This window comes from Anabrus simplex, chromosome 2, assembly GCF_040414725.1.
Source record: "Anabrus simplex isolate iqAnaSimp1 chromosome 2, ASM4041472v1, whole genome shotgun sequence".
In the NCBI taxonomy this organism is placed as follows: domain Eukaryota; kingdom Metazoa; phylum Arthropoda; class Insecta; order Orthoptera; family Tettigoniidae; genus Anabrus; species Anabrus simplex.
Genome location: NC_090266.1, coordinates 633,963,582 through 633,976,018, shown reverse-complemented (window position 1 = coordinate 633,976,018; position 12,437 = coordinate 633,963,582). Strand labels below are relative to the sequence as shown.

The 12,437-nt window shown below is 41.5% G+C and overlaps 1 protein-coding gene across 1 annotated transcript in view; it reads right to left on the bottom strand.

Moving 5' to 3' along the window:
• The window catches only part of LOC136864295 (uncharacterized), a 423,236-nt gene extending 411,980 nt beyond the window's left edge, over nucleotides 1-11,256 (bottom strand). Inside the window, exon 1 of the mRNA XM_067141087.2 lies at nucleotides 11,170-11,256. Within this exon, the coding sequence (XP_066997188.2) occupies nucleotides 11,170-11,236 (67 nt within the window). The 5' untranslated portion in view covers nucleotides 11,237-11,256. The remainder of the gene's footprint in view (nucleotides 1-11,169) is intronic.
• Nucleotides 11,257-12,437: the final 1,181 nt, after the last annotated feature.

The following is a 12,437-nucleotide window of genomic DNA, read 5'->3' as shown; positions in this document are numbered from 1 at the left end:
GGATAACTACCTCATCCAAAGTATATTCAAATTCAGTTTTAAAGCTCCTGTTTGTAAAAGTTGTAACAGTTGATTTGTCTCCATTAATCTTCATATTATTTTCTTCAACCCATTCTTGGATACTCTCAAGGTCCCTTTGTAATTCTGAGCAATCCTCAATGTTATTTATTTCCCTATAAACAATTATGTCATCTGCATACAATCTTATTTTCGATGTTATATTGTTCCCTAAATCATTTGCGTATATTAAGAAAAGTAACGGACCGATTATACTACCCTGTGCAATTCCCTTCCAAACTTTCTCTTCCTGTGATATATAATTTCCTACTTTGACTTTCTGAACCCTTGAATTTAGAAATGTTCTTATCCAACGTATAACCCTTACGTCCAGTCCTATTCCCTCCAATTTCTTTAATAATATTCCATGTTCCACTCTATCAAAGGCTTTGGAAAGATCTATGGCTATGCAATCTAACTGGCCTCCTGAATCCAACTGATCTGATATGTCCTGCTGAAATCCCACCAGTTGTGCCCCGCAAGAAAATTTCTTTCTAAATCCATACTGGCTCCTCATGAACCAATTTTTATCATCGCATATCCCTCTGATGTACTTTGCTATTAAACTCTCCAGTATTTTACAAACTATACTGGTCAGGCTGATTGGTCTGTAGTTCTCTGGTTTCCTTTTATCACCCTTTCCTTTATAAATTGGTATTATTATAGATTCCTTCCATTCCTTTGGTATTACACTATTATTTATGACATAGTCAAAGAGAAATTTTAAATAAGGCACTATATACCACCCCATCGTCCTTAATACCTCCCCAGTAATTTGATCACTTCCTGCTGCTTTTCCTTGCTGAAGCAGTTGGATTTCTCTGAAAATATCTTCATTTGTGAATGAGAAGCTTCTTGTTTCCCTATGTGTCTCTCCCTCTCTATCTTCTGTTATGGTTTCCAAGTCCTGACAATCTTCTACTGAATCTCTGAATTCCCTACTGAAGAGGTTTGCTTTCTCAGTATCTGTTAAATAGTGTTCACCCCCTTCTCCCACCATTGTAGGAATTTGGATTCCTTTTCCTTTTTGATTCCTAATATATGAATACAGCTTTTTCCATTTCCCTTTGTGGTCATTTCCCTCTTGAAGAATGCCATTCATATAATTCTCTTTTGCTTCCTTTTTCACTCTATTCAGTTCCCTCATTAGCTGTTTTCTAGTTTCTCTATTCTCCCTACCCTCTTTGATTTTCCTGTTTACTATTCTACATTTTCTTTTTAATTTTCTTATTTCCCTTGTATAATAAACAGGGTCTGAGGTCATTTTACCCTTCTTAACAGGTACAAATCTCTTCTCTCCTTCCCAAATGATTCCTTTAAATTTAGCCCAAAGTGTATCCACATTACTCCCTTCACTTATCCAACAACTGAATTGTGATTTAAGGTAAGTCCCAAATTCATCAACTTTAGTTTTTCTGTATAATTTCTTGTCTTGTGTGACCCTCTTATTAAGCCTTTTTGGTACCAGTCCTACATCCATTATTACAGCTTTATGGTCACCTATTCCTTCAATTACCTCAGTTTTATCAACAATTTCCCATGGTTTAACCAAGAATACATCTAGTAAGTTATTGAGACGAGTCGGTTCTTGTACTACCTGTGTAAATCCTCCCTCCCAAATTAACTTATTTGGCAGTTTCTGTTCATGGGCTTCACTTGCAGCTCCATTCCATTCAACTTCAGGCAAGTTTAGATCTCCCCCAATTATTACCATATCATTATTATTGTTTTTATGAGTATAATCTATTATTTTCTCAAATATTTCCATGTCTCTTTCCTCTCTTCCAGGCCTGTATGTTCCTATAATTCCCACCTCCTTCATATTATGACAAACTAATTTTATCCCTAATATTTCATCCCTTTCATCGGTAAACCATTCATGTGAACAATAAGTTTCCTTCACCAGAATAAACACCCCCCCTCCCTTTTTATCTCCTCGGTCTCTACGATAGACTGTGTACCCTTCTGGAAATACTTCTCTATTACCCACCCCTTCTCTCAACCATGATTCTACTCCTATCACCACATCAGTCTCATAAGATTCCATCAATGTACCAAATTTTAATTGTTTATTTACTACACTCTGACAGTTTACCAAGAGCAATCTCAGACCTCCTTCCTCCCTAAAACTTGACTGTTGCAATTGGGTAACGTTTGACTCATGAGTTGAGAACGTCCCTGGAACCCAGATCCTTGTACATAGATCTTGATTTAAGGATCTGGGTTTTCCGGCAAGTTTCCCTGTATGTGCCAGTGTAGTGGTATGGGTTTTCTTAAGTACAGATTAGTTTGCAAATCTCTGTTGATAATTGTAGCAATTTGTCTACATAGAGTTGCTTTTCCATTACCATTCAGATGTAACCCATGCCTAGTAAACATTTGCCTGCCAAGACCTAAAGTATCTACTACATAGACATTTCTAAAACTCTTACATAATCTCTTGATTTTTATATTTACATCATGTACAGCTTTGTTCACACATGAGTCCTCTAAAAGGTCATACCTAGGTGGCACATTAACTACAATTACTTTTGAGTCAGGTAGTTTGGAAAGCTTACCTCTGAGAGTCATAATTAGTTCCTCACCTTCATTTGCAGCAATGTCATTTGTACCACTCACAATTACCACATAATTGTCCTTCTCTAACACAGGATCACAACTTGAAAGGACGTCTTCAGTTTTGGCACCTGGTTTTATTAGTCCTAAAACCTCAGTTTCTGGATTCTGCAGCTCATCCTTGATGCCTTCTGCCATACCCCGCCCTTGACTGTCTGCGTAGAGATGAATCTTTGGCGATCTTGACTTTCGGTTGGTTTTCTTCTTCTGTAGGTTACCTCCACTGGATTTAAAATTATTTGGAAAACTTGGTATGTCTTCTTCTGGAACTTGCTGAAGTAACTGAAATCTATTTTGGCACTGCAAAGAGTTTTTTCCCGGTTTTAAGTTGTACGTAGTTTCTCCCATATGTTTAACATTAGGCCTAACATGGCTACGCGTCACTTCCGTCCACGGCGATCTTTCTTCTCCAATGTCTTCTTTATCTTCCATTTTCTTTATTCTGTCCTTTAAGCTTTCATTTTCATGTTTCAGAGCGCATAAATCTTCTTGCAGCACTCCTAAAATCTTAATTATAGTTTCGTATGTCTCTCTTTCTTGTTGTTCTGCCTCACTATCGGTTTGTTTACACTCGGGACACAGCCACTCACTTTCTTCAATATCAGTCCTATTTACAATATTTGCACAACGAAAATGGTACCATTCATCACACTTACGACATAGAATCCCATTTTTAACTACTCTTCTGCATTTGACACCTTTTTCACTGCATCTTACACCATTATCTACTACGGATATCACAGACTCACACACAGTAGTCGCCATCTTAGATACTTAGATAGTTATTATTATAACTGTATTATTCGTCATGAAGATTAAGCAGACGACTCCGACCTTGACAATAGCAGTTCTGAGCATCGAGTTACATTACATGATGGATTTAATGCACTAGGGGTGAGATTGATTTCGAATTTTTATTAAAATACAGAGCCACACGCTTTAATTGCAGTGCTGTAATAAAATTACTGTATACAGTAATCATTTCAGTAGTAACCAAAAAAAATGTTTCATTCTTTCAGACTGCTTAGCGCTTTGTTGAACAAAGCGATGAACCTACACCCACCGGGCGAGTTGGCCGTGCGCGTAGAGGCGCGCGGCTGTGAGCTTGCATCCGGGAGATAGTAGGTTCGAATCCCACTATCGGCAGCCCTGAAGATGTTTTTCCGTGGTTCCCATTTTCACACCAGGCAAATGCTGGGGCTGTACCTTAATTAAGGCCACGGCCGCTTCCTTCCAACTCCTAGGCCTTTCCTATCCCATCGACGCCATAAGACCTATCTGTGTCGGTGCGACGTAAAGCCCCTAGCAGAAGAGAGAGCCTACACTAGCTGATGTATTGTTGATTAAACGGTGGCGCGACATAGCTGAACGACAGCACTGCACCAAGAAAATTCAGAAGAAAATCACTCATTTTATACAACAAGTGACATTATGTAAACATTTCAATGTTAATATACAGTATGCACCTTTGCCTAACAGAGTTTATGCATTTTTATTTCGACATTTAACTTCCGAAAATATTTAGCATGTGTCATCCGAAAAAACGTGTCAACCGAAGTGGCTCCGCCCCCTTTATTTCGGATAAACGGGGTTCTACTGTACTGTATTTTGTTTGGTGCGCGCAGAACAAGGAAATATTTCTCTGTGAATATTTTCAAACGGTTTTGACTCCTTACTAATGTTCTGTAAGATATGTCAACTGCGATTTTGAGATAACTTTTCCGCATTTGACAAAATCTTCTATATAACTTAAACTAATATGCACAAAGAGAATCCATCAGGGGGTAGCTGCCGAATATAATGAATAGTGTAACATTTTTTAAAAATCGAACGTATTTAATTTCTTATTGTCCGTCTCCATGGCTAAATGGTTACCGTGCTAGCCTTTGGTCACAAGGGTCCCGTGTTCGATTCCAGACAGGGTAGGGAATTTTAACCATAATTGGTTAATTTCGCTAGCACGGGGGCTGGATGTATGTGTCGTCTTCATCATCATTTCATCCTCATCAAGACACATGATGGGTTCGAACCCCGCTGTCGGCACTGCTGAAGATGATTTACGTAATCTCCTCATTTTCACACCAAGCAAACAGTCAAATGCTAGGGGTTATATCTTAATTAAGCCCACGGCTACTTCCATTCCAGTCCTAACCTTGTCCTGCCTGCCTGAGTAGCTGTGGCGTAAAACAAATAGTAAACACCGAGCGAGTTGGCTGTGCGGTTAGGGTCGCACAGCTGTGACCTTGCATTCGGGTGACAGTGGATTCGAATCCCACCGTCGGCAGTCCTGAAGATTGTTTTCCATGGTTTTTCATTTTCACACCAGGCAAATGCTTGGACTGTACCTTCATTAAGGCCACGGATGCTTCCTGTCCAGTCCTAGCCCTTTCCCATCCTTCCGTCGCCGAAAACCTTCGATAAGTTAGTGTCACGTTAAACAAGCCGCCAAAAAAGGAACAAATAGCAAATTACTTGTCATTTCTTCTTCCGCATACATTTTCAGTGACTCTGCCTTGATTTCTTTTGTTCACTATACTCTGTCCTTGTGGCAACCGGTTTATGGGGGAAGCTGTAATAATAATAATAATAATAATAATAATAATAATAATAATAATAATAATAATAATAATAATAATAATAATAATTTAAAAATAGAAATGCAATCCATTTGTTACATGTGACGTAAATAATACACTATATGTTAAAAAGTGAGAGGATTTATCATAGACATTAGCATATATCAGCAACCTCTGAAGCTACATGAAAGTCCATGTTTGTGAGAAGGCAATGTTAACAATTATGGCTCAATCTACATTTTCTCCGGTACAGGTTCTTAACTATTGAAGTCTGTATTTACGATTCACGAGGGTTCGAAACGCATTGTCGATCATCTTTGAAATTATCTTCTTTGATTTCCTTTTTCAACTCCTGGAATGTACCTAGTAGGACCGCACAATTGTCAATGTCACGGTTGCATCTCTTTACACCGCAGCCCCAAATATTTACCGGTGTGGACACCATAATTTCGACTCCCGGCCAGGCCGGGGATTTTTACCTTGGCCTGAGGGTTGGTTCAAGATCCACTCTGCCTACGCGATTACAATTGAGGAGCTATTTGACGATGAGATGGTGGCCTCGTTCTAGAAAACCAAGAATAACAGCCGAGAGGATGCGTCAGCTCGTAATCTGCAGGCCTCCGGGGTGAGTAGCGGTCGCCCGTCAGGGATGTAATGCCATGGGTTTTGTTTAGGGGCATCATACTTAAATATGTTTCACTTACACTGCGGCACAGTCGGCATCTCATTCCTCTGTATCATTTTCTCTGTCTGACTTTTTTTCTATTTGTTGTAGCCTACGTCTTACCGACAAAGACAGCTCTTATGGCGACCATGGGATAGGAAAGGGAAGGAAACGAACATGGTATTAATTAAGGTACAGCCCCAGCATTTGCCTGGTGTGAAAATGGGAAAGCACAGAAAACCATCTTCAGGGCTGCTGACAGTGGGGTTCGAGCCCACTATCACTCGAATGCAAGATCGCATCTACGACACCCAAGCCGCATAGCCAACTTATACGGCATACATATGTTCGATTTCTCTTGGTCTACTTTTGTTCTCCACTAAACCTCTCGTTATTAATAGCTCAAGAAGAAAAAAGCCTATCATGGCACGTGGGCAGTATAGGTCTTAAAATGTCTGAGTTCTTACCTTGTTCATTCCTAGAACCGATGAGCTCAATGTTAAAACGTCCCTTAGATCTAAGAACCACACTCAGATCTACTGTAAGTGTGACTAACATTTTACATGGGATATAGAAGGCTTGCTAACATTGACCGATCGATTATGGCATTAGTTTCTGTCAATCGCTAAACGCTAAGTCCAATATCTTCCTTTTCCATTCACACAGCAAGTGGACACAAAGATCATCAGAGAGAACCGCAGTATGAGTATAATCTTTTCCATGAATAATGCATCTCTTGAGAATGAGAAAATTACTCTTCAGTGTGATCTGCTCTTAGGGGCCCGATCATCAGAACAAAAATTTTGGATATATGTTTCCGAAGAGAGATAATAATTTCGTGTGGCTATTTCTAGCCGGGTGCAGCCCTTGTAAGACAGACCCTCCGATGAGGGTGGGCGGCATCTGCCATGTGTAGGTAACTGCGTGTTATTGTGGTGGAGGATAGTGTTGTGTGTGGTGTGTAAGTTGCAGGGATGTTGGGGACAGCACAAACACCCAGCCCCCAAGCCATTGGAATCAACCAATGAAGGTTAAAATCCCCGACCCGGCCGGGAATCGAACCCGCGACCCACTGAACCGAAGGTCAGTACGCTGACCATTCAGCCAACGAGTCGGACTCCGAAGAGAAATATAACAATGTTATAAAATATAATGAAATAATGTACCTTGCTTTGGATCAACATGATAAGTGTGGAACGGCACTTTCAGGCCCGAAACTACAGAGGACAAAATACCGCTCCAGTTTAAGGTATCATCATTTGGAAATTTCCTTAAGACTGTGTCTAACACAGTACACACCTGATTTTGGAAGCCTGGTATATGATATGAGACCACAATGCTCTTATTAAGATGGTAGTTGCTTTACGTCGCACCGACGATGGGACAGGGAAGGGCTAGGTGTGGGAAGGAAGCGGCCGTGGGCTTAATTAAGGTACATCCCCAGCATTTGCCTGGTCTGAAAATGGGAAACCACGGAAAACCATCTTCAGGGCTGCCGACAGTGGGGTTCGACTCTACTATCTCCCGAATACTGGATACTGGCCGCACTTAAGCGACTGCAGCTATCGAGCTCGGTCATTAACATGGTACCTGTCTTTAAATGTACAGTGGAACTCAAATTACGCAGACTAATTAGGGATTTGTGTGATCTGGATATGCAGAACTGAACATCAGTCTAGCAACATGTTTCAGCATTGTGAAATTGCAGCCGGCTACTACATTTCTTAAAGAACAAAAGTTTCAAATATCTGAATGCAAAATGTTCTAAGAACAATATATAGTGCAATATTAAAAGGAGCTCTACAGAAAATACTTTTACTTATGCATGTGCACTTTAAAACGAAATGTTTATTTAAGCATATCCAGCAAAATTCTTTGCTTAGAGGCTGATACTCTCTTGTGTGCAGCCAGGTCTGGCAGGCACTTGACGTCAAGAAGCTGCGCAGGGTCGTATTCAGTTTGCCGTTCCATCCAGTTTAAGGTGATTTCAAAACAGTTGAAGACGTATCCTGCAGTAGGTTGCATTTTCGGTTCATTTGGAATCATGTTATCCTGAGATTCTTCCATAGCCCTTTGTGCAATTGCATCATCACCTAAAACTCGAAATCCGTGAAAATCGGTCCAGATACTTGCCATTCGGGTAATTGGAGTTCCAGTGTAATTAAACAAAGAACTTCTTCCAGCTTATCCCAGGTATTTTTGTGGCCACTGCAGCCACCGGGCTCATTTTAGTTTTGACCGGCTTTTTAAGATAGGATGCTCTTCCTAACACCGCCTGATTTTTCAAGTTAATACTCCAACTGGAGATCGACCGGGAATCAAACCTCAGCCGTCCGAGTACAAAAGCAGCAACTATGCCACCACGCTGATCACGTTCCTCTCATTTAATGTAAGTACTACCGGTATCTGCTTTACTGATAAGGGGATAAATACTGTACATGGCGTAGATCGCGGCTAGTATAAGTGGGCAAAGGCGGAGCACATCATAAGTTGTCTCGGCCTAGGGTGGAGGACTTTTCCCCTACACACACAGCAATTCCAAGTGGAATGGCGTTAAATAGGAGTCCCGACAATTTGTCCAGGACAATTGGTACTGCGACATTTCGTCCCAAATTTGGAATTTGTTCCCGACAATTCGAAGCTCTTTAATAATTCACTACAAGTTAGGGATTCAAATTCCCGACAATTCGCAACTCATTAACGAGTTATAGGAAAAATTCTCCAGGACCACAAACCCAGTTGAAAGTGGCATCATAGACTAAATCATCTTAGAAATTTTTAGTAAAACTGCAGAGTTAGGATGTCACGCTTTCCCATCGCATTGCTCGATTGAAAAGTTGTACTTCACCAACAAAGAAAAAAATAAAATGTACACAAGTGGACAGCTGGATTGAGCATGTTGCAGATCGGTATGGTGAATATAAGAACAAAGGAGAGACTCTGAGTTATTTTATATCATCGGATCATGATATTTGTGGACTTGTGTCTTCTTCTTCTTCTCCCTGGACTTCCCCCAGTTACTTGGGGTCAGCTATTTGTACGGATCAAACACTTTCCCGACGTAGCTGAAGAGATGTGTATTAAGACAAACACAACTATCCAGTCCCCGAACCGGAGGAGTTGATCAAACGTGGAAAAATCACTGTCCCGGCCGGAAATGGAACCCAAGGCCCTCTGAACCGAAGGCCATTACGCTGATTATTCAGTCGAGATTTCGGACTTTCGGGAACTTGTATAACGTTGCGAAATAATATCAATAAAAGAAAGTGTACACCATTACTAGAGAGAGCTATAGTTCTGAATAACATGTGCTCCTCAGTCGAGCAGAATGGTAGTCAAGGTCTCTAATTGCCTTGGGAAATGACAGTACAGTATATATTGCAGAAAAATAATAAATAAATAAATAAATAAATAAATAAATAAATAAATAAATAAATAAATAAATAAATAAATAAATAAATACACTAAAATACGGACTGAAAAGAAACAATACTACCGAGGAGTATCTGTAATTCATAATTCACTAGCATAAAAATATGCCCAGTAAAAGTAGTATTTATACTAATGTTTTGTATTTAAAGTCACTCGATCAATTATCGACCTTAAGAAGATGCCTTAGAAAGGAGTTATTTAACATGCCACAAAATCAGCTGTCTCATTTAAAATATCTGAAATGTCAACCGAACGTTCCGTTCTTCTGTTTCGCTACCTTAATTGAGCACCTAACGATCTATGGTAGCACCTGATACTCAACAATATTTTAAGCTGCACATCTCATATACATCTGGAATATAGGCCTCTCACTATTACTCCTGGTGAACGGGAGAAATTTCTACGTTTATAACTCTGATGGTAGTCTGTTTAAAATGTTACTATCGTACATTTTTTCATTATTTCATATCTCTACATATTAGGAGGGAGGGGTTGATCCAGTCAACTTCTCCTCCAGGCAAATGCCGGAATGGCACCTAACTTAGGACCACGGCCGCTTCCTTCCCTCTTCCCTGCCTATCCCTTCCAATCTCTTCCGCCCCTCTTAAAGCCCCCTGTTCAGCATAGCAGGTGAGACTACCTGGGGAGTTACTGGTCCTTCTCCCCAGTTGTATCGCCCGACCCGAAGTCTGACACTCCAGGACACTGCCCTTGAGGTGACAGAGGTGGGATCCCTCGTTGAGTCCGAGGGAAAAGCCAACCCTGAAGGGTAAGCGAAGAAAAGAAAGAAAGAAAGAAAGATGAAAGAAGTAATAAATTTCGCATTTTAGAGTTAGGACTCGCACACCCACTAACTAAGCAGAAATATTTTAGACATGAAAAAAATTACGTTGGGACCGAGGAATTCGGTTGTGCGGGACGTTCAGGTACCACGAGCTGAATTCGGAAGATGGCGGTTTCGAACTCCATCGCTGGCAACACTCAAGATAGTATTCTGTCGTTTCCCATTTTCATACCGAGCAAAGGCTAGGGCTATGGCCACATCCTTCCCAGTCCTGGCCTTTTCCCAATCCAGTGAGGGGGTTTCGTTGAACCAGTAGTGGGCACGAGTAGTTCGAAAAGAATTTCTAAGCGAATACCGGAAGATTGCATGGTGCTACGCTGTGATACTAATTAATATTCTACTGATAAATATTTATTGTTTCAGATTTTGTCTCTGCTGTCCCGGACATTCCTGCCATTTTGTTATTCCTCATTTAAGAAGTATTCTTGCTTATGCCAGGCAGGCTTGCATGTCTCACCACAGAAAAAAAAAAATAGATCCCCTCCCCTTTTTGTCAAGAGCCAACACTATTAAACCTTCTACTGAATCAGTAATTTTGTGACTTGTATTAGAAATGCTCTTTCGAGAAACTCGTAGCTTAATGTTTAACAGTCCTACGGGACCGACACCCCAGCAGTTTGATCCACTCCCATTGCAGGTGACTCCACCTCCCGGAAAAGAGAAACAACAACAGAACCTCGCCCCTGTGAATCCATGTGGAAAATGCTGAAACGTTAGAGCGGCGGCAGTTCATATTTCTCAACTAAAGCCCTGAACACAGTGTCACGACAAATAGCTATGAAGAAGGAGACCTGGAGAGTTTTGGGTACTATCGTCCTAACTCTCGTCACATTGGAAATTTGAGGGTTCAGTTACACGCATTCTTCCAAGTGTCAACTTGATCAGTCTTTTACGTAAACTTCCATTACTGTTGTTCGTACTCATCTCAGGGAAGTAGTTGAGGATTTCCGTTCCTCAAAGACACAAGTGTGTTGACCTACCTGTGAGATGTGCCGCTGGCAGGAGGAGCGCTGCGATCGCCGTCCAGAGTAACTGCCGCCACCACATGACTGCATTGACTGACAGGGTACTGCCTACTGCCAGCAGTTAACCTGGGATCCCCTGCTCTCCCCACTCCTCCATTACATTCCATGTGACTGCCGGAACTTCTCCTTCATAATGTATCGAGGATATTATGTGTTTCACATGACTCACAATTGGCATTGTTAATTGTTGCTGCTCTGCTCTCAAACATGGTTGTCCGTATTAATAAAAGTCCGGATTAAACAAAATAACATATGAAATGAGCTAAGGTGCATATTCGAATACTCGGTTCAGTAAAAAGAACATGTACAGTACAGTATTTTAAATTTCAGGAATACAAATGTCATTTAGTGGTGGTGTAGTGTAGTGGTTAGTGTGATTAGCTGCCACCCCTGAAGGCCCGGGTTCGATTCCTGGCTTTGCCACGAAATTTGAAAAGTTATACGAGCGCTGGAACGGGGTCCACTCAGCCTCGGGAGGTCAACTGAGTAGAGATGGATTCGATTACCACCTCAGCCATCCTGGAAGTGATTTTCCGTGGTTTCCCACTTCTCCTCCTGGCAAATGCCGGGATGGTACCTAACTTTAGGCCACGGCTGCTTCGTTCCCTCTTCCTTGTCTACCCCTTTCATTCTTCCCATACCCCCCTCCCGCAAGGCACCTGTTCAGCATAGCTGGTGAGGCTGCCGGGACGAGGTACTGGTCATCCTTCCCAGTTGTATCCCGACCCAGGACACTGCCCTTGAGACGTTAGAGGTGGGATCCCTCGCTGAGTCCGAGGGAAAACCAACCCTGGAGGGCAAACAGATAAAGAAGAAGAAGATATAATGCAATACAATATTAGGTCCTACAAAGTACAGAACAGCTAGTGCTGTACAGAATTAGAACATGGTAATCAACTCACACCTTCATTGACCACATCTGACACGCTTACTGTTTTGAAGGCACTCATGATCTTTTGTTGTCTTCTTGTAACATTACTAGGGGCTGCCTGGCCGAGGCGGTAAAGGCGTGCTCGGTTCGCCCGGAAGGACGTGGGTTCGAATACCCGTCAGGAAGTCGTAAAATTTAATGAAACGAGATTTCCACTTCCGGAGGTGCACATGGCCCTGAGGTTCACTCAGTCTACACCAAAAATGAGTACCAGGTTAATTCCTGGGGGCAAAGGCGGCCGGGCGTAGAGCTAACCACTCTACTCCATCAAGTGCCGAGGTTGCAGTTAGTG